This window comes from Camelus dromedarius, chromosome 25, assembly GCF_036321535.1.
Source record: "Camelus dromedarius isolate mCamDro1 chromosome 25, mCamDro1.pat, whole genome shotgun sequence".
NCBI classification, from domain to species: domain Eukaryota; kingdom Metazoa; phylum Chordata; class Mammalia; order Artiodactyla; family Camelidae; genus Camelus; species Camelus dromedarius.
In genome coordinates, this window is record NC_087460.1 from 21276590 (window position 1) to 21295542 (window position 18953).

The window sequence follows — 18953 nt, forward strand, 5'->3', positions numbered from 1 at the left end:
CAAAAAGAACCATGAAGCCATCAGGAGACCAAGGTCTATTTCTCCTCTTAACTCAGGACCCTACAAGATCTGGCACTTGCCCACCTCTTGAGCCTCATGTCATGCTTTTTATTTTCTATGCTTCAGTCACATAGGCTTTCTTTTAGTTCCTTAAAAAATTAGGTTCTTTCCCTCCTCAGGGCCTTTGCACACATGTTCCATCATCTGCTTAGTTAATTTCTCCTCCTCCTTCTTCTTCTGCTACCTGATAAGTTCCTAGAAGATTTATTTTTCAGGTCTCAATTTATATGTTACTTTCTGAGGGAAATCTTTCCTGACATCGCCAGATATGTTACAAGTCTTAATAAGAGCACTCACAGCATGTTGTATGTACCCTTGACAAAGTGTTATCTCAATAGAAATAATAAGTACTTCTACAATTATGTAACACCCGTCCTATGCCAAACTAGGAGGTCCTTAAATGGCAAGAACCATAGTTGCCTTGCTCAGGCTGCAGTCCTAGTACTTAGCTGAGCACTCTGACATAATCATGCTCAAGAGATATTTGTTAAATGAATGAAAGAAGTGTGGACTTGAGGAGATCAGGTAAAGCAAGATGACTTACTATGTAATGATTCTGATTTTGAGGTTCTTTGGCCTTAGATTTCTGAGGCGTATGGCTAACTCGGGGCCCATACCTAGCACATGTCTAGCTTAAATATGGGGACAATACAAGTGAAACCTGCTGTGACTGACAGGGAAGCAGGAGGGCGAGGGCTTCAGAGTCTTTTTTTTTTCCCAGTTGTTCTTTTTTTTTTTTTTAACATTTTTTATTGATTTATAATCATTTTACAACGTTGTGTCAAATTCCAGTGTAGAGCACAATTTTTCAGTTATACCTGAACATACATATATTCATTGTCACATTTTTTTCTCTGTGAGCTACCATAAGATTTTGTGTATATTTCCCTGTACTATACAGTACAATCTTGTTTATCTATTCTACAATTTTGAGATCCCATCTATCCCTTCCCACCCCCCGCCCCCCTGGCAATCACAAGTTTGTATTCTATGTCTATGAGTCTGTTTCTGTTTTGTATTTATGCTTTGTTTATTTTTGGTTTTTCTTTTTCTTTTTTTTTTTTTTCTTTTTTGATTCCACATATGAGCGATCTCATATGGCATTTTTCTTTCTCTTTCTGGCTTACTTCACTTAGAATGACATTCCCCAGGAGCATCCATGTTGCTGCAAGTGGCGCTATGTTGTTGGTTTTTATGGCTGAGTAGTATTCCATTGTATAAATGTACCACATCTTCTTTATCCAGTCATCTGTTGATGGACATTTAGGCTGTTTCCATGTCGTGGCTATTGTAAATAGTGCTGCTATGAACACTTGGGTACATTATCTTTTCAAATTGGAGTATTCTCTGGATATATGCTCAAGAGTGGGGTTGCTGGATCATATGATAACTCTATTTTTAGTTTTTAAAGGAATCTCCATACTGTTTTCCATACTGGATGCATATTGGCAAAAATTTCGTTCTTACTAACAGTGTAGAAAGGTTCCCTTTTCTCCACACCCTCTCCAGTATTTATCATTTGTGGACTTTTTAATGACAGCCATTCTGACTAGAGTGAGGGGATACCTCATTGTAGTTTTGATTTGCAATTCTCTGATAGTTAGCAACATTGGGCATCTTTTCATGTATGTTTTGGCCATCTGTGTGTCTTCATTGGAGACATGTCTATTTCAATCTTCTGCCCATTTATCAATTAAATAAGTATTGTTGTTGTTGTTGTTATTGAGTAGTATGAGCTTTTTGTAAATTCTGGAAGTTAAGCTCCTGTCAGTTGTATTGTTTGCAAGTGTTTTCTCCCAGTCTGTAGGTTGTCTTTTCATTTTGTTTATGGTTTCCTTTGCTGTGCAAAAGCTTTTAAGTTTAATTTTTGTTTATTTTTGTTTCTATTTCTATTGCCTAAGTAGATTAACCTAGGAAAACATTGCTACAACTTATATCAGAGAATGTTTTGCCTATGTTCTCTTCTATGAGATTTATGGTGTCCTATCTTATATTTAAGTCTTTTGGTTATTTTGAGTTTATTTTTGTGTATGATGTGAGGAAATGTTCTAACTTCAATGATTTACATGCAGCTGTCCTGCTTTCTCAACAGGACTTGCTGGAGAGACTGTATTCTTTACTGTATATTCTTGCCTCCTTTGCCAAAGATTAATTGACCATAGGTATGTGGATTTATTTCTGAGCTCTCTGTTCTGTTCCATTGATCCATATGTCTGTTTTTATGCCAATACCATGCTGTTTTGATTATTGTAGCTTTGTAGTACTGTCTGAAGTCTAGGAGTGTTATTCCTCCAGCTTCATTCTTTTTCTTCAGTATTGCTTTGGCAATTCTGGGTCTTCTGTGATTCCATATAAGTTTTAGGATTATCTGTTCCATTTCTGTGAAAAAAAAAAAAAAAAGTCCTGGGAAATTTGATAGGGATCATATTAAATCTGTAGATTGCTTTAGGTAGCATGGCCATTTTAACAATATTTATTCTTACAGTCCAAGAGCATGGGATATCTTTTCATTTCTTTGAATAATCTTCAATTTCCTTTATCAATATTTTATAGTACTCTGCTAATAAGTTTTTCATCTCCTTGGTCAGGTTCATTCTTAAGTATCCTTTTTTTTTTTTTTTTTGATGCGATTTTAAGAGGGATTTTTTTTTAACTTTCTTTTTCTGATATTTCATTGTTAGTGTAAAGAAATTCAACAGATTACTGTATATTAATCTAATATCTGCTACTTTGTTGAATTCATTTATTAGTTGTAATGGATTTGTGTGAAGTCTTTAGGGTTTTCTATAAATAGTATCATGTCCTCTGTATATAATGACAATTTTACCTCTTCCTTTCCAATCTGGATAAGTTTTATTTCTTTTTCTTGATGACTGCTAGAGCTAGGACTTCCAATACCATGTTGAATAGAAGTGGTGAGACTGAGCATCTTATCTTGTTCCAGATTTTAGTGGGAAGGCTTTTAACTTTTCAGCATTGAGTTGTTATGTTGGATGTGGATTTGTCATAAATGGCTTTTATTATGTTGAGATATGTTCCTTCTATACCCACTCTGATAAGAGATTTTATCATGAGTGCATGTTGAATTTTATCAGATGCTTTTTCTGTGTCTATTGAGATGATCATGGGCTTTTACCATTTCTTTTATTGACATGGTGTATCACATTGATTAATTTGTATATGCTGAACCATCCCTGTGACCTTGGGATGAATCTGACTTGATTGTAGTATATGATCTTTTTTATGTGTTGTTGGATTTCATTTGCTAATATTTTTATTAAGGATTTTTGCATTTATATTCATAAAAGATATTGGTCTATAACTTTTTTTGGTGATATCGTTGTCTGGTTTTGGTATCAGGCTAATGGCTTCACAGAATGACTGTGGGAGTGTTCCCTCCTCTTCAATTTTTGGAAGAGTTTGAAAAGGATTGGTGAAAGTTCTTCTTTGTTTGGTAGAATTCCCCAGTGAAGCTATCCAGTCCTGGACTTCTGTTTGCAGGGAACTTTTTTAAAATTACAGATTCTATTTCACTTCTAGTAATCGTAATCAGTCTGTTCAAATTACCTATCTTGTCTTGATTCACTTTTGGTGGACTATATGTTTGTAAAAACTTGTCCACTTCTAGGTTATCCAATTTGTTAGCATATAATTATTCATAATATTCTTTTGTGATTTTTTTATATTTCTGTGGTATAGGTTGTAATTTCTTCTTTTCATTTCTTATTTTGTTTATTTGGGTCCTCTATCTTTTCTTGCTGGTGAGCCTAGCCAGAGGTTTGTCAATTTTGTTTACTCTGTCAAAACAAACAAACAAACAAACAAAAACAACTAGCTCTTGGTTTTGTTGATTTTTTTCTATCATTTTCTAAATCTCTATTTTTCTTCATTTCCTCCCTGACCTCTGTTATTTCCTTCCTTCTGCTGACTTTAGGTTTTGTTTATTCTTCTTTTTCTAATTCTTTTAGGTAGTAGGTTAGGTTGTTTATATTACCCGATAGGTCTCTTATATTGCTTTCATTCTTTTTTAAATTTGTTTTTCTATCTGCTGTTTTGATTGGGTGATTTCCATTATTCTATTTTCCAGAGCAAGTTGAGAAGTAGGCTGCTGTGGCTCAGTCCTGCCCCTCCGTTCACATGCACTGACACTGGAGCCCTCGACAGCACACCCAGAATTCCCTACACACACTCCCAGCCTCAGCCCAGGCCACACCCCAGCCCCCCAAGGTTGCCTCTGTGCAGCCAGCCTCAGCCCCCTCCCTGGGTCTGTCTTCTGCAGCTCAAGCTCCAGCACCCAGTTCTGGCACACACCAGCAGGCTCCCATCTGGGCTGGGGACCACAGGGGCCATCTGTGTTGGTCTTTCCCCACTCCGTCCATCACAGAGCAGGTGCTGCACTCTCCTCTGAGCCTCTGAAGCTCTTCTTCTGTCCCAGCTGACCTCCTCTCTGCAGAGGGGGCTTTCCAGGGTGAGGCCACTTCTCCCCTTCCACCACTCCCTTTCTGGGCACAGGTCTGATCCTGATTCCTTTTCTTTTTCCTTCCTACACAGTTATGTGAAGACTTTTCCTGTAGCTCCACTTGTATATGATCTTCTGCCAGAATTTAGTACATATTTTGTGAGTTCCATGTTCTTCTGTTCCACCCTCTTGAAGCCCCTCCCTTATGCTTATTTTCTGTCTACTTGTTGCACCAACTACTTAGAGAAGAATGTTGAAATCTCCAACTATAATTGTGAACTTTTAAATTTATTCCTTCAGTTCTGTCTTCCCTTTGTGTATTTTGAAGCCCTGTTATTAAGTGAATATACATTTAGGATTGTTACATTTTCTGAAAGAAGTAATACAGCCAGCCCTACATTTTTATGATTAGTGTTTTCATGGTATATGTTTTTCTATCCTTTACTTGTAACTCAGGTGTGCTGTGTAGTGTGTTTCTCCTATAAAAAGCAAGTAATTAGGTCTTCCCCACTCCCACACTGGAAATGTCTTTCAGTAATACAATGGCTTTTAGATTTTGTTAGGACTAGATTATGTGAACATTCAAATTCAAGAAATTTTGCAATACTGAAGTGAGTTTTCTTTTTGCCATTTGGATACTGGTGAAGGTATGTAGAAAAAGTTACTTTGAAAATAAATATAAAGTTTCCACTGATGTCTGTTTCTGCATTGGCTGATACTTTCTTCCACTGTAAGAATCTGATTTCTTCTTGCCTTCCGTTGTCAAAAAGAATACTTAAGAAAATGAAGCTTTACTTGCTTTCTTCCAACGTCAGTAGTTTTGAACCCAGTGTTCCTTCCTATATTACAGACTAGAGTCTCTAAGGAAGATGCCAAGAAATGCAGACACACTGAAACTATGGAACAGCAGGTGTTATCCTAATGCCATACCCCAGACATCATCTGCTGAACTGTTTTCTAAACACAACTTAACTGTAAAACACAAATAAATGAGTAAAGATGAATCAATGACAAAGTCACTTGAAAGTCAATTTTTTCAAGGAAATTACCAGGTTACCATTCTACATAGGTGTGTAGAATGATATCTAGATTTAATTATATGTATATTATATATATTCATATAAAACAGATCAGCAAAACATGGCTTGTGAGTCAAATACAGCTGAGTTAAGAATGGTTGTTACCGGGCGGGCCCCCGCAGGTGACTGCCAGCGCTTCCCACAGCCGGCTGGCTGGCTGGCCCCGGGAGCCAGACATGCAGGGTGCAGCCCACCCCCGGACGGAGCCGGGCGCCTAGCCGCCCATGGGAGGAGAGCGCGGAGCGGGGCGCGGGGGCGGGCGCAGCCCAGCCCGCCAGGCCGGGCCACGGGCACTGGCCCCGGGGCGCCCGGGCTCAGGCGCCCGCGGAGCTAGGACAGAGCGCGCCAGCGCGCGGAGCCGAGGCGCCGGGACGTGCACCGCGCGGGAGGCGGCCGGTGCGGGCTCTGGGCGCGGGCGCAGCGCCCTTTCCCCTCGATGAGTGGCGGGGCGGCGAGCTGGGGGCGCCAGCTGCGCCGCAAACTTGGGGCTGGGCTCAGGCGCCTCTCGGGCAAGGACAATGGTGGCAGACGCGGGACACCAGGGAGAGTCTGGCCAGCGCAGGGAGCCTGAGGAGGGGGCGGTCGGGGGACCGAGACTCTCGGGGTCTGGGCCTCGGGTTTGGACCGGGGCGGGCGGAGAGGAGGTGACGAAGAGAGACCCAGGTGACAGGCGCACGGCGGACGCGAGGGAAGGACGCGGGCGAGGCGCCCAAGACATGGTCTCCGGGTCACCGAACTCTCCAGCTCCTTCTTCTCCCGGGGTCACGGCACCGCGGGGGAGGGGGCGGTGCGGGACGCGGAGTCTGGGCTGCCGGCCCCGCAACCGTTGCTGCTGGAAGCCGGGGCGGGGGAGGGGGGTGGAGGGAGGGACCGGGGCTGTGAGCTGGGGCCGTGGCCGGGTTTGCCAGACAGAAGCGAGCTGGAGAGGGCACAGAGCAGAGAGGACGAAGAGAGCTGTCGGCGGCTCCAGAAGCCCGGTCCCCTGCTTCCAGAGGTTTGCTGAGCACCTACTGCGCGCATCTGCCTTCACACCCCTGCCCCTTCACCCGCCGTGATTCCCCCCAGGTTCTCCCCTTCCAGCTCTTCCTTTTCTCCGCTGCTCCGCATACCGCTCCCTCCTCTGACCTCAGGGAATAAGCCTGGGCTTCCCCCTTTGTGGGATCTTCCCAAGTGCTGACCTCGCTCCCAGGCGGACCCAGGCTCCGAGGATAGGAAAGGACTGGTGGGCAAAGAGGACCCGGGAGAGCCGTGAGCCCCTGTGCTCTGGGCCCTGGCTGCCGCACCAGGGGGTTGGCTCTGGTCTGCTGGGTCTTCCAGCAGGATCCCTGATGGCGGGGAAGGGAAACCCCTAGCCTCCTGCTGCGGAAGGCCATTGGTGCCTAGGCCTAAGCGGGCAGGGCCAGGGCCATGAGAAGGCAAAGGCACCCAGCAGCCAAAAAATTCCCAAGGGTGCGCACCACGATCCATCCAAAGATACTGCTGGGTGAGCGAAGGGGAATCCCCACTGGGCCCTGAGCTCACCCCACTAGCCCTAGCCCTGCTCACCCGATAGGACTTCCGGCTCGGGTCCCATCCCTCCGATGGGGGCACTGCCCTGGCTTGGTCCTGATCCAGGCCATGGAGAAACTGAGGAAAGGAACTTGGAGGGTACTCAGCAGATTCTAGTTCGGAACCCGTGTAGTTTCTGGCTGTGCCAATAGGTTTGGAGCCTCCTCCTAGTAGACTCCATACTAGAAACTCCAATAGCATTGTTCAGGGGATCGGGTCAGCAGGGGTCCAGACCCCTGGGTTTGCCCCAGGGCAGGCCCGGGGTGGTACCCGCCCACAGCTCTGCCTGTCAGGCGAGCTCCGCAACCCCCACCCTCGGGGCTTGGGGTGGCGACCAGCTTGGGGCAGTGGGGAAGGGGGCCTGGGAGCGAGGACACGCCCCCCCCCCCCGAAAGGGTAGCCGCGAGGCGAGGGGCGCGGAGTGCGTGGTGCCCAGCTTGGCCGCCAGGAGGCTTGGCCGCCAGGAGGCGTGGTGCGGGTCCCGTTAGTCGGAGTCGCCGCTGCTGCCTCTGCAGCAACGCCAGTGTCCCTGAGCCGCGGGGTGACGGTGGCTCTCGCCGCACACACCCCTTCCTCCCGTGGGGGGAGCCTGATGCCACGTTCCCTATGAATTATTTATCGCTGGCCTAAAAATACCCCGAACTTCACAGGCCAAGTGTAAGAGGTTCCCCGCGGGTCCGGGTGGAATCAGCGGGGAGGGGGGAGTTAGTCTTGGAGGAGGGAGACCTCCGTGCCCGCGTCAGTGGGGTCATGATGGCGAAATGGTCATCTCCCCTGACACCTGGGTTCGGGTTTTAGCTCAGCCGGAGGGAGGAAAACCCGACGGTAAAGCAGAGTCCGCTCACTCGGAGGGAAGTGGAGCCTGGGTCCCTCGGCTGCCCCGGAGACAGCGTGGCTGGTGGGTGGGCCGACTCCTGGGACCGAGGCTCCTGGCCTGGGAGAAGGGGCAGCCATCAGATGTCTGGAGTGTGAGTGTGTGTGCATGTCCGTGTGTGGGAGCCTGCCTGAGACTGGGGGAGCACATGGAGATGCTCAGGCAGTTCAAGGTGATGCTGAGGGTCCCGGAAGACTGACCATTGCCATCCTCTCCCTGGACCCTTTTTGGGGTCCGGATGTTCATAAAATATTAACAGCCCGTTTGTGAAAGGGGTGGACCCCAAGTGGGTGGGCAGAGGTCTAAGACAATAGTCCAGTGTGGGCCGGGGGCATCTTGGGCTGGCAAATAAACTGCCACGGAGCAAAGTTAAGGGAAACCCTGGCAGAGGAGCTCCCCAACCCAGGAGAAGTGGGGGTGTGGGGTGGGGAGAAGGGCAACCGGCCTAGAGCCAGACCCAGACCCTCTGTCTTCTCACCCATGTTTCCAGAGCCTGGATGAACTAAGGCAGGTGCTCTGTGGGAGAGGGATTGAGGTTGTGCTCTGAAAATTCGGGGATCTGTTGTGTAGACAAGAGAGAGGTGGTGGGAAGAGGACATTCTAGCCTGAGGGAACAGCAGAGCAAAAGCCAAGAGACGAGGTAGTAGGGTCACCCCTAAGTGGCAAGAGTGTGGGGTCCACGGCGGGGAGGACAGTTGGTCGGGGTCAGAGTGTGTGGGGCTCTGGCCATGAGACCCAGTGTCTGGGCTTAATTTGTGGGCACCAGGGAGCAGCTGTGCTGTTTGAGGGTTGCAGTGGCCAGAGGAGTGTTTCAGGCCAGTGGGGCCCCCCCCTCCTGCCTTGTGTGGGAGGCTGGATGCCATGTGGTGCTAAGATTCTGGAGTCTGCATCTCTTTGAATCTGCCCATTGCTATTTTAAGTTCACAGACTTGCCTGATTGGGACCCCTCCCTCCAGAGGCATCCTGAGATCAGTTTCTGTGAGAGACAAGACCTCGCTCAGCTTCCTCTCCTCAACTCCAGTCCTGGAGGACACGTTCCCATCAGAGAGTCTCGGGGGACAACGCCCCCTTGGAGCTGAGGGAGGACCTGGGTCCTTCATCTACAGCCACGTTTTCCAAAAGAAACCACATGAGAGCTAACGAAGGCACAGTAGAAAAAGTAAAAAGAAAGGTGAAATGAATTCTAAGGCTATATTGTGTTTAACTCAATGTATCTAAAATGTTCTTTTGTCATGTAATCCATATAAAAATATTGAGATATTTTCCTTTTTGAACACCAAGTCTTCAATAGCCAGTGTGTATTTGACATGAAACGCCGCAATTCCGACGAGACACATTTAAGTGCCCGACAGTCACACGTGACTGGAGGCTGCTGTGCTGGGCAGCAGAGATCTGGAGCTCAGAGCTGGGAGGCAGAGGTGGGGGAAGCTTTGGGCTTCCTAGAGGGTGGGGAACCTACAGGGACGGGCAGAGAGGAGCACAGAGAGGCCTTGCGAAGTGTGGAATAAGCACGGCAGTGCCCTTTTCAGGTGTAATTTGAAACCTCTGGTTGGAGCTAGCTGCGGGCACAGCACGCTCAGGCTTGCACACAAGACGCACACGCACCTCCAGGCTGACATTGGAAGTCAGTGTACGAGGAAATCACACACAGGGGGAGTTTCAAGGGCAGAAAAGTGAGCACAGTATTCCCTCCCCCGCCAAAACTCCCGTCTCCTCCTCCTGAATTCATCCAGGCCCGGCCTGGTCGCCCTTCCACTCTCCCCTGTTGGGAAGTTTTTTGGGGATGTCATGGAGATGGAGAGGGGGTAAAGCTGTGGCTGATGGCCGGCTGGGAGGGAGAACTGCATGCATGGGCACCACTCACCAGTGTGGCTGTTGGTCCCAGTCCAAAGCCATGATGCTCATTTAGCAGGGATACACGTCAGTCCCTTGGGTTATGGTAAAAATCCCCTCCCGTCAGTGATGGCCTAGGGAGGCAGCTCATGTGTGAGATACCTCAGGGTTTCAGGTGACTCTGAGCTCTGAACAAATCAACTGGGTCACACACCTGCTGTGGAAGAGCGGCTACTAACTGAGGCAACGGGGGGAGGGTAGGGATGTCCAGTGCCCAGGAGAAGGGGGCTCTGAGCCGGGCAGGGTTATGCAGAGGAGGGTCTTTGGAGATGTTAGGTCCAGTTTAGGTTGGAGAATGGTACGTGTGTGTGTGCGTGTGTGTGTGTTACAGAGCTGCCTGCCTTCCCCTGGCTGTGGGGCTGTCACCTGTAGGATAAGGATGCTGATGAGAGCGGGCACCCCTCACACCATTGTGAAGTAGGTCCTGTGATTGTTGCAGGCAAGAAAACATGGCTCAGTGAGGCTAGGCAACTTCCCCAAGATCACACAATTAGTACGTGGCAGAACTGGGACTTGAACTCAAGCCTCTCCACTCAAATCCATGCACTTGGCACCAGATTAGCACTTGCTGTGTACCTTCCTGGGGCAGAACCCAGATGGATGAGTTTCCAAGCATGGTGTTCACCCATAAAACGGAAGTAATGAGCACCTAGCCTGGCATCTTCTTCCCAGCCCCCGCCCTCTGGGCTGCACTTGGATGCTCAGCTAACCTCTGTCTCTTTTTCTTTGTCTGTCTGTCTGTCTGTCTCCCTCTCTCTCTGCCTCTCTTTGTGGAAGGAGGCTCCCCCCCTTCTCTTTCATGCTCTGGATGTGTGCCCCTATGACGCTGGCCTTCGCCTCCTCTCTGTCTCTCTTTTCTCCTCGTGCCTCTGCTTCCCTCCCCATGCCTATCCTGGTCTCTCTGCAGGACCCTCTGGTGGACATGGTGGGGGGCTCTGGGGCCGGCCTTGCTGCTCACCTCACTCCTCGATGCCTGGGCAGGGCTGGGCCCCGGGCAGGGCGAGCAGGCTGTGACGGTGGCCGTGGTGTTCGGCAGCTCAGGGCCATTGCAGGCCCAGGCCCATACCCGCCTCATCCCCCAGAGCTTCCTGGACCTGCTCCTAGAGATCCGACCACTCACCGTGGGGGTCAACGCCACCAACCCCAGCAGTCTTCTCACCCAGATCTGCGGGCTGCTGGGTGCTGCCCGCGTCCAAGGCATCATCTCTGAGGGCAACGTCGGCACTGAGGCCGTGGCCCAGATCCTGGATGTCATCTCCTCCCAGCCCCTCGTGCCTATCCTCAGCATCAGTGGGGGCTCCGCCGTGGTCCTCACCCCTAAGATGCCTGTTCAGAATCATGTCCCCTCATCCCTGGAGCCTGGAGCCAGGCTGGGGCTGGGGGAGTGGGGCTGAGTCTGGGCCAGGGAGACACTCAGGTCCTGGGAAGCTGGGATTGGGTGGGATCAGCAAGGAGGTGGGGGCTCAGGGAGACACAGGTGAGGGAGGAGAAGGCTGTGGGGATGACGTTCCCATGCTCTAGAGGAGAAACTTCCTGGGCTGCTTTGACATTCGTGTCTGGATGAGGGCTGGGCAGGTGGCAAACCCACCTCTGGTTCTGGGGGCAACCCTGGCCCACCTTCTCCCTGTTTCTCTGGCCTTCCTTGGTCAGGCTCCAGATCCAGGGCATAGGGCCAGGCTGGGACCTGATGTAGATGACCGGCAGGGGAGGGCATCCCGGGACAGGCACTGCCTGAGGCCTGGGGGCGGCAGGCCTGGGGGTGGCAGGCCCTCTCAGAGCTGGCCGTCCTGTGGGGAGAAAGTTCCAAACACATTCCTGCCCTCACAGCTGGGATAAGCCTCCTGAAGGAAGAACACAGGATGCCGTGCCACAGGGGAGTCTAACGGGGCCCCCTGTGGGTCGGTGGTTGATCAGAGAAAGTGCATTAAGAAATATGTCTAAGCTGAGACCTGGGGGGTGAGGGAGGATTGACAAGGTGTGTGTGTGTGGTGAGGGGGTGCTCCAGGTAGAGGGGGCAGGTGGCAGGTGGCAGGTGGTGCAAATGCCCAGCGGTGGGAAGGAGCTTGGGGTTTCTGAGGGACAGAGAGAAGCCTGCAGAAGGTGGTGTGGTCCCAACCACACAGGAAAATATTTGGGTTTTACCCTAAGTAACTGCGGAGCTGAGGAAGCTGTTGAGGGGAGAGACTGATCTGATTTGCATTTCTTTTATGATTATTTTTTATTGTAGGGAATTTTGAGCAGACACAAAAGTAGACAATTATAATAATCCCATGTGCCCCACCCACCCCTGGCTAAGCACGCCTCACCCTTACCCCCACCCACTTCCCCCTCGTCTGTATTATTTTGAAGCAAAGCCCAGACATACCATAAATACTTCAGTACACATCTCTAGATGATAGGGCTTTAAAAATAATAAAACCACCATACGTCATCACATTTAAAAAATAATAAAAATTCCTTATCCTCATGTAAAAAAAGGATGTTTTTTACATTTTTGAAAGGGTGTTCAAAATAAAGAAATCAAAGAATATACCTGAAAAGCCACTGATAGGGATCAAAGAATACATCCATAAGTTAAAATTATGTATTTTAATATAACAAAAATTGTGTCAATTACCTGCTCATAGTTTAAACGTTGAATTTCTGGCATTTCTTTTGGCTTTGTATCAAGCATGCATTCTCCTGTAAAGAGAAATTGTAAAATTGCCTTTTAAAAATGTTTTCTTTCTAATTACGAAGGTAATATATTTTAATGATAAATTATAGCAACATGCGACATACAAAAGTGACTCTCAATTCCATTCAGAGAAAATCAATGTTAACTGTTAGTCACAGTCTCACATAAATTTTTCCAGTGTACATCCTACAATGCTTTGGAATTTTTTCTTACCCTTTACAATATATTTGAGCATCTTGCCGTGTCACTACAATAAAGCTCTAAAAGGTTTAACCAAGTTTCGTCAACAAGTATAACTATTACCTCCACACCTTTCCAAGAACAGGTGTTACCACTCTTCTAAATGTCTGCCATTCTTAGACATAAACAAACTTCTCCTTACATTAAAAAAACTGATATCTTAGAGATTACCTGTGGAGAGAGGGAAGGGGGAGGGGCAACACAGGGGTACGGAACTGAAAGATACAAACAATGATACACTGTATAGCACTTGGAATTATAACCATTATCTTGTAATAATTTTTAACAGAGGATAATCTATAAAAATACTGAATCACTATACTGTATATCTAAAACTAATATAATATTGTAAAGCAACTATACTTCAAAAAGCTTAATAGTTTTTATACACGTACGTTTATTGGTATCACCTTTTAATTAATTAATTAATTAATTAATTATATTTAAGTATAGTCAGTTTACACTATGTCAATTTCTGGTGTATAGCATAATGTGCCAGTCATACATATAAATACATATATTCATTTTCATATTTTTTTATTATAGATTACTACAAGATATTGAATATAGTTCCCTGTGCTGTACAGAAGAAACCTGTTTATCTATTTTATATATAGTAGTTAATATTTCCAAAGCACAAACTCCCAGTTTATCCCTTCCCACCTCCTATCCCCCAGTAACCATAAGTTTGTCATCTATGTCTGTAAGTCTGTTTCTGTTTTGTAAATAAGTTCATTTGTGTCTTTTTTCTTTTTTTAGATTCCACATATGAGTGATATCACATGGTATTTTTCTTTCTTTTTCTGGCTTACTTCACTTAGAATAAAGACCTCCAGGTCCACTGACATTGCAAATTGCATTATTTTATTATTTTTTATGGCTGAGTAGTATTCCACTGTACAAATACATCACAGCTTCTTTTTCTAGTCATCTGTTGATGGACATTTAAGTTGTTTCCATGTCTTAGCTATTGCATATAGTGCTGCTATGAACATTGGGGTGCACATATCTTTTCAAATCAGAGTTCCCTCTATGATATATATATGAGGGAATATATGCTGATATATATGCTGAGTGGGATTGCTGGATCATAGGGTAAGTCTATGTTCAGTTTTTTGAGGAATCTCCATACTGTTTTCCATAATGGCAGCAGCAAACTACATTCCCACCAACAGTGTAGGAGGGTTCCCTTTTTTCCACATTCTCTCTAGCATTTGTCATTTGTGGATCACATTTTTAATACCTATATGACTTTTAGTATATGTGGCACCTTTTAAACATATGTAGCACTATTTTAATATATGCAGTACCTTTTTAATCTATGTTTTGCCTTTTTAATTATGTATTAACTATATATACTTTTTTCTTTGAATCACTTGCCTATACAAGTTTTATTCTTTTCTTATTGAATTATAAAAGTTATTTTTCTATTAGACGAATTAGAACATTTCCTGTTATATGTGTGGTAAATATTTATTTTCCCCACTTTTTGCCTATTTTCACCATTCAGAAATAACTAGTTTTAATATAGTCAGTTTTCCTATAATGGCTTCTGGGTTGGATGTCATGTTTGAAAGATATTCACCTTTTCAGAGTCTACAAACATTTCCAAATGCATTCTTCATGTAATTTTATGTTTGCTTTTTTTTAATGTTTAAATCTTTAACTTACCTGGAATTTACTTTGATATAAACAGTAACATATGGAACCAACTTCTCATTCAGCCTCCCAAGTCACTAACATGTTGATGAAACTGATAATATAATCTTTATTTTCTAATTTAATATAAACTTCTAAAGACTGCATCAAGTATTCTCTTAATCTTTCCAACTCTGATAATGAAAGAATTCCTATGGGCATCAATATATTATTATTTATGCTTTTAATTAGAACTTTAAGATAGCAAAATCTAGTAGTTATTTTATTCCACCATAGGCACAGGAACTCTAAAAGCACTAAATTAATTGATTCACAGAAATATATAGCCCTAAAAGTATTAAATTAACTGATTCATAGAATTATATAGCCCTAAAAGCATTAAACTAATTGATTCATAGAAATATATATGACATACATACACACACACTTAACAAATATGTTTGTGTCCTTATCGTACATGGCACATTATATATTTATATGTTGAGGTTTTAATACATTTAACTGAAAATTATGTTTTGAGTAAGTTTTATACATTATTTATTCAAATGATTGAGAGCCCATTTGCTATACTTGTATCCTGTATTTCATTAAAGTTCTGTATTGATCCTGATAACAGACTGTAGTATATGCTTTCCTAACACTTTAGAAGGGTCAGGATGCAGAACACTATATAATTCAATATTAAAATGACTCTAGAAAGGCTATCATCGATTAAAAACTTAAGTGCTAAGAATAGAATGATTTTGGAAAAAGATCCAGTTAAGAACTCCTCTTTTTCTGATGTCAGAAAACCTCTATGGACAAGAGAACAGCCTAGTTGAGAGAGGCAGCCTCTTCAATGGACCTCAATCATCCCCATCTCCTGACAGTCATACCTTTTTATAACCCCCTTCCCTTGAGTATGGATTGGACTCTCTTCTAGTGAATAAAATGACAGAATTAATGAGATACCACTTCCAAAATAAGAATACAAACTACTGTAGCTTTGGGCACGGTCCTCCCTCGTTTGCTCCCTCTGAGGAATGCCAGCTGCTGTATTCTGAGCTGTCCTGGAGAGACCTGCATGGAAAGCAGCTGAAGGAGGCCTCTGGGCACAGTGAGGAACTGAGGACCTCAATCCAACAACCTGTGAGGAGCTGAATCCTGCCAATAACCACAAAGCTTGAAAGCAGATCCTCCTGAGTTGGGCTGGAGACGAGACTGCACCCTAGCTGACACACTGAATGCAACTTGATGAGAGAGAGAGACCTTAAGCCAGAATCACTCACCTGCACCCAGCTTCCTGACCTACATGAGATAACAAAGGTTCATTATTTTAAGCAACCAAATTTTCGGCTGATATGTTATGCAGCAATAGATATTTCCTATATTTTTAGGAAAACTTCTAATAGAGAGTTAGATTTTTTACAAGACTGAGTTTGAGTTTCTAAGGGAGCAGCTTTCAGCTTCAGATGTCTAAGTAAATCATCGCTTACGGATGCTGCTTTACCTCGCTTATCTGACCTTACTATCAAAATTGGTCAACAACACTATTTCAATCAAAAATATTGAGAATCTATTCTGTGTTTAGTAACAGGTTAAAGCAAATAACTTGTTTGGAAATGCCTGTTCCCTTAAAGAAGCTAATAATCCAGTTGGGCAAAGAACATACAGGAAACAGAGAATAAGATAATGATAAAGTATAATATAGTGTAAAATGTAATAAATGCCTTAAGCACCAAATGAGTTTGAAAAGATATGTTGATAAAGCCTGTAGCACTTAGAAATATCCTTTGGAGAGGATCGTATCTAAACCAGATTCAGAAAAATGGACAGAACTTGCCAAGGTAGTGAGAGAGGCAGCATTATCTGAGGGAGAACAAGTGATGGAAAAAACACACATAAGAAACATTGTGCCATATGGACAGATTATAAGAAGGTTTATACATAAGATTATGTTGCAGAGTGGTGGGAAATATGGCTGGATGGGCAAACTTGATCAGATTATAGAAAATCATAAATAATACATTAATAAGTTTGGCTATTTGTGAAAAATCATAAGGGATCTTTATGCTTTTAATAAAGCAGACAAGTGAAGGATGAAATTGGTGCTTAGGAAGGTAACAATGGTACATAAGCTAATTTGGAGAGGAGAGGAAACAAAAGAGTCTGCAGTAAACCCTGCTGTGAAGCACCAGCACACAGAGAGAGGAAAGGATTTCAGAGAAAGGATCCATCAGACTTTGCTACTAATGGGATATTCTAGACAAAGAGAAATCAAGGAACAAAAAGCTGCAGCTAGCTACATTAAGCCAAAAACGGAAGAGAAGGCTTGGCAGAAGCCTCAGGTGAACATTTGGAAAAAAGGAGAGACAGTCAACTCTGAACAAAATTAAAATGCTTCCACACTGACCTCCTTTTATTGTATGTGTTTTCAAAAGAAAAGTTATCTTTTGAAAAGTCAGGCGGCACCACCATCTCAGTACCTGTCTTCCTGACTGTGACACACAGTGCTAGTCTCACCATCACACGGACTAGCCTGGGCGGCTGCAGTCATGCTGCACGTTCCCGTTGGTGCTGTGCTTTTTTACTTTGTCTTCCTACCCATTTTCTGCTTTCCACCTGCACCTCCTCCTCACCTTATTCCTGAGACCCCCCAGCGCTTCCTAGGTACCCCAGCTCGCAGGGTTCCTCTCCCCACGCCAGAGCCTCCAACAGGCCGTGCCCACCTCTGGCCCTGCTCTAACACTCTAGGAACAGAAATTTCCAAATTAAAATTCACTCCTCCTCTAACCTTTGCCAGCCAAAATCCCCATTCTCTGTGGTTCCTCAGCTAGGTGCTAGGGAAGCAATTAATTTTACAGTCTTTTGCAGTCTTTCTTCTATTGTTTGCTTATTAATGCAAAAGTATCTCTGGTTCCTCCAGAGAACTGGAGTAAGCTCAAGAGGAGAAAATCCACAGCTTAGAAAATTAAACCATTTGTTCTGGCAGGATTGGCCTTGAATAAAGTTCGCTTTTGGTGAGGCCGAGTTTTCAGAATCTCTTTCCTCACATCACGCTGGCTCACTCCTCCCCCACTCCTATTAGGATCATACTACTCTCACGACATCCCTGGTAGCTGAGCCCCCTCATTCAGGATGTTCAGGCCTCTTTAGGTACCCCGGATCTGGATAGTCTTCATCAATTTTTCTTTTTCCCTAACTAAAAAAATTCTCTATCATATGTCCTATTTCCTCAGGACTTTGCTAGCTAGATAAATTTAATATACCAAGCTACTTTCTTTTCAAGAAAAATACCATGTTAACGTTTTCATAGTAGAGTACGTTTATGTAGTCACACTGACTGTATTGCTGACACCTTCAAATAAGCTGTCCGCAGTACATAAGTCAGTGCTTGCTGGGTAAGAAAAAAGGGAGAGGAGAAGAAAAAGAAAAGTATAGGAATTTAAAATATACTAAAAACACTTTTGAGGGGTGGAGAGGGAAAGGGGATATATTTTTGAGATTTTTAAAAATCCTACAAGAAGGTGTCCAGATAGAGACAGCTCGTTATCTCACCTTTCTGAGCTCACCTCATCTGTAAATGATGAGGCATTACAACTGACAATGCTTTTATTTCCACTCCAGTCCTACCCTTTTCTACCGTTAGTTTCTCCACTCAGATGCCCTCTGCCTCTGCTCATGGGTTTCTGCCACTACGTGTTCTTTAGTTATGGGAACTAACAGCAAATGAGCTCATTTTCTCACCGGGCAGTGTAGACAAAGACAAGTAGAGTGATGGCATTAACTAGCAGGGAGGAGGGCAGGTAGGTGGCATCAGCCTCCGACAGCACAGAGAGCGGAGCCAGAATGCAGTTAGCAGCTGTGGCGTGGTGGCATGATTTAGGTTAGCTCTGTCCAGTAGGAATATAATGCAAACCACAAATGCGAGTCCATGTGTAACTTTAAATTTTTAGTAGCCACACTAAAAAAAGTAAAAAGAAAGAGGTGAAATTAATAAATAACATTTTATTTAGCCTAGTATATTATAAATATTTAATTTCAACACATAATCGTTTTAAATAATTATTGATATTTTATATTCTTTTTTGTGTGGGCTAAATCTTTGAAATCCAGGGTGTATTTTACACTTCGAGAACATCTCAGTTCACCCTGGCAATATTTCAAGCGCTCAATATCCATCCGTGGCTAGTGACTGCTATACTGGACAGTGCAGGTTTAGGTGACTATGGTCACGATACGAGAACAAAAAAAGTAGGGCAGACAGTGGTTGGATAATGGAAGAGATGAATAGGAAACTGGGCTCAAAAATACACATTTTCTATATATAGTAGGCATTCAAAAATCTGTTAATATTTGACTACATGTGAACTACTGTTTCTTGTTTGGTCTCAACCAGACCACCCCAAGCATTGCATTTAACATGTTATTTACTCCACGTAAGAAACTAAGATAAATTAAGCGGCCTACCATAGTAAACCCAAA

At 44.6% G+C, this 18953-nt stretch overlaps 1 protein-coding gene across 1 annotated transcript; it reads left to right on the forward strand.

Moving 5' to 3' along the window:
• Positions 1-7907: 7907 nt before the first annotated feature.
• LOC135319276 (glutamate receptor ionotropic, NMDA 2C-like) lies at positions 7908-11307 on the forward strand. The gene is made up of 2 exons (XM_064478795.1): positions 7908-8044; positions 10821-11307. The coding sequence occupies exons 1-2, from the start codon at positions 7908-7910 to the stop codon at positions 11305-11307; spliced, it is 624 nt and encodes a 207-aa protein (XP_064334865.1).
• Positions 11308-18953: the final 7646 nt, after the last annotated feature.

Excerpts from the sequence above, each read along its gene's own strand:
- LOC135319276 (XM_064478795.1), top strand. The coding sequence starts at position 7,908 with ATGGTCATCTCCCCTGACACCTGGGTTCGGGTTTTAGCTCAGCCGGAG. Across the intron at positions 8,045-10,820 it reads CCCCGGAGACAGCGTGGCTG|GACCCTCTGGTGGACATGGT; the intron begins GTGGGTGGGCCG and ends GTCTCTCTGCAG.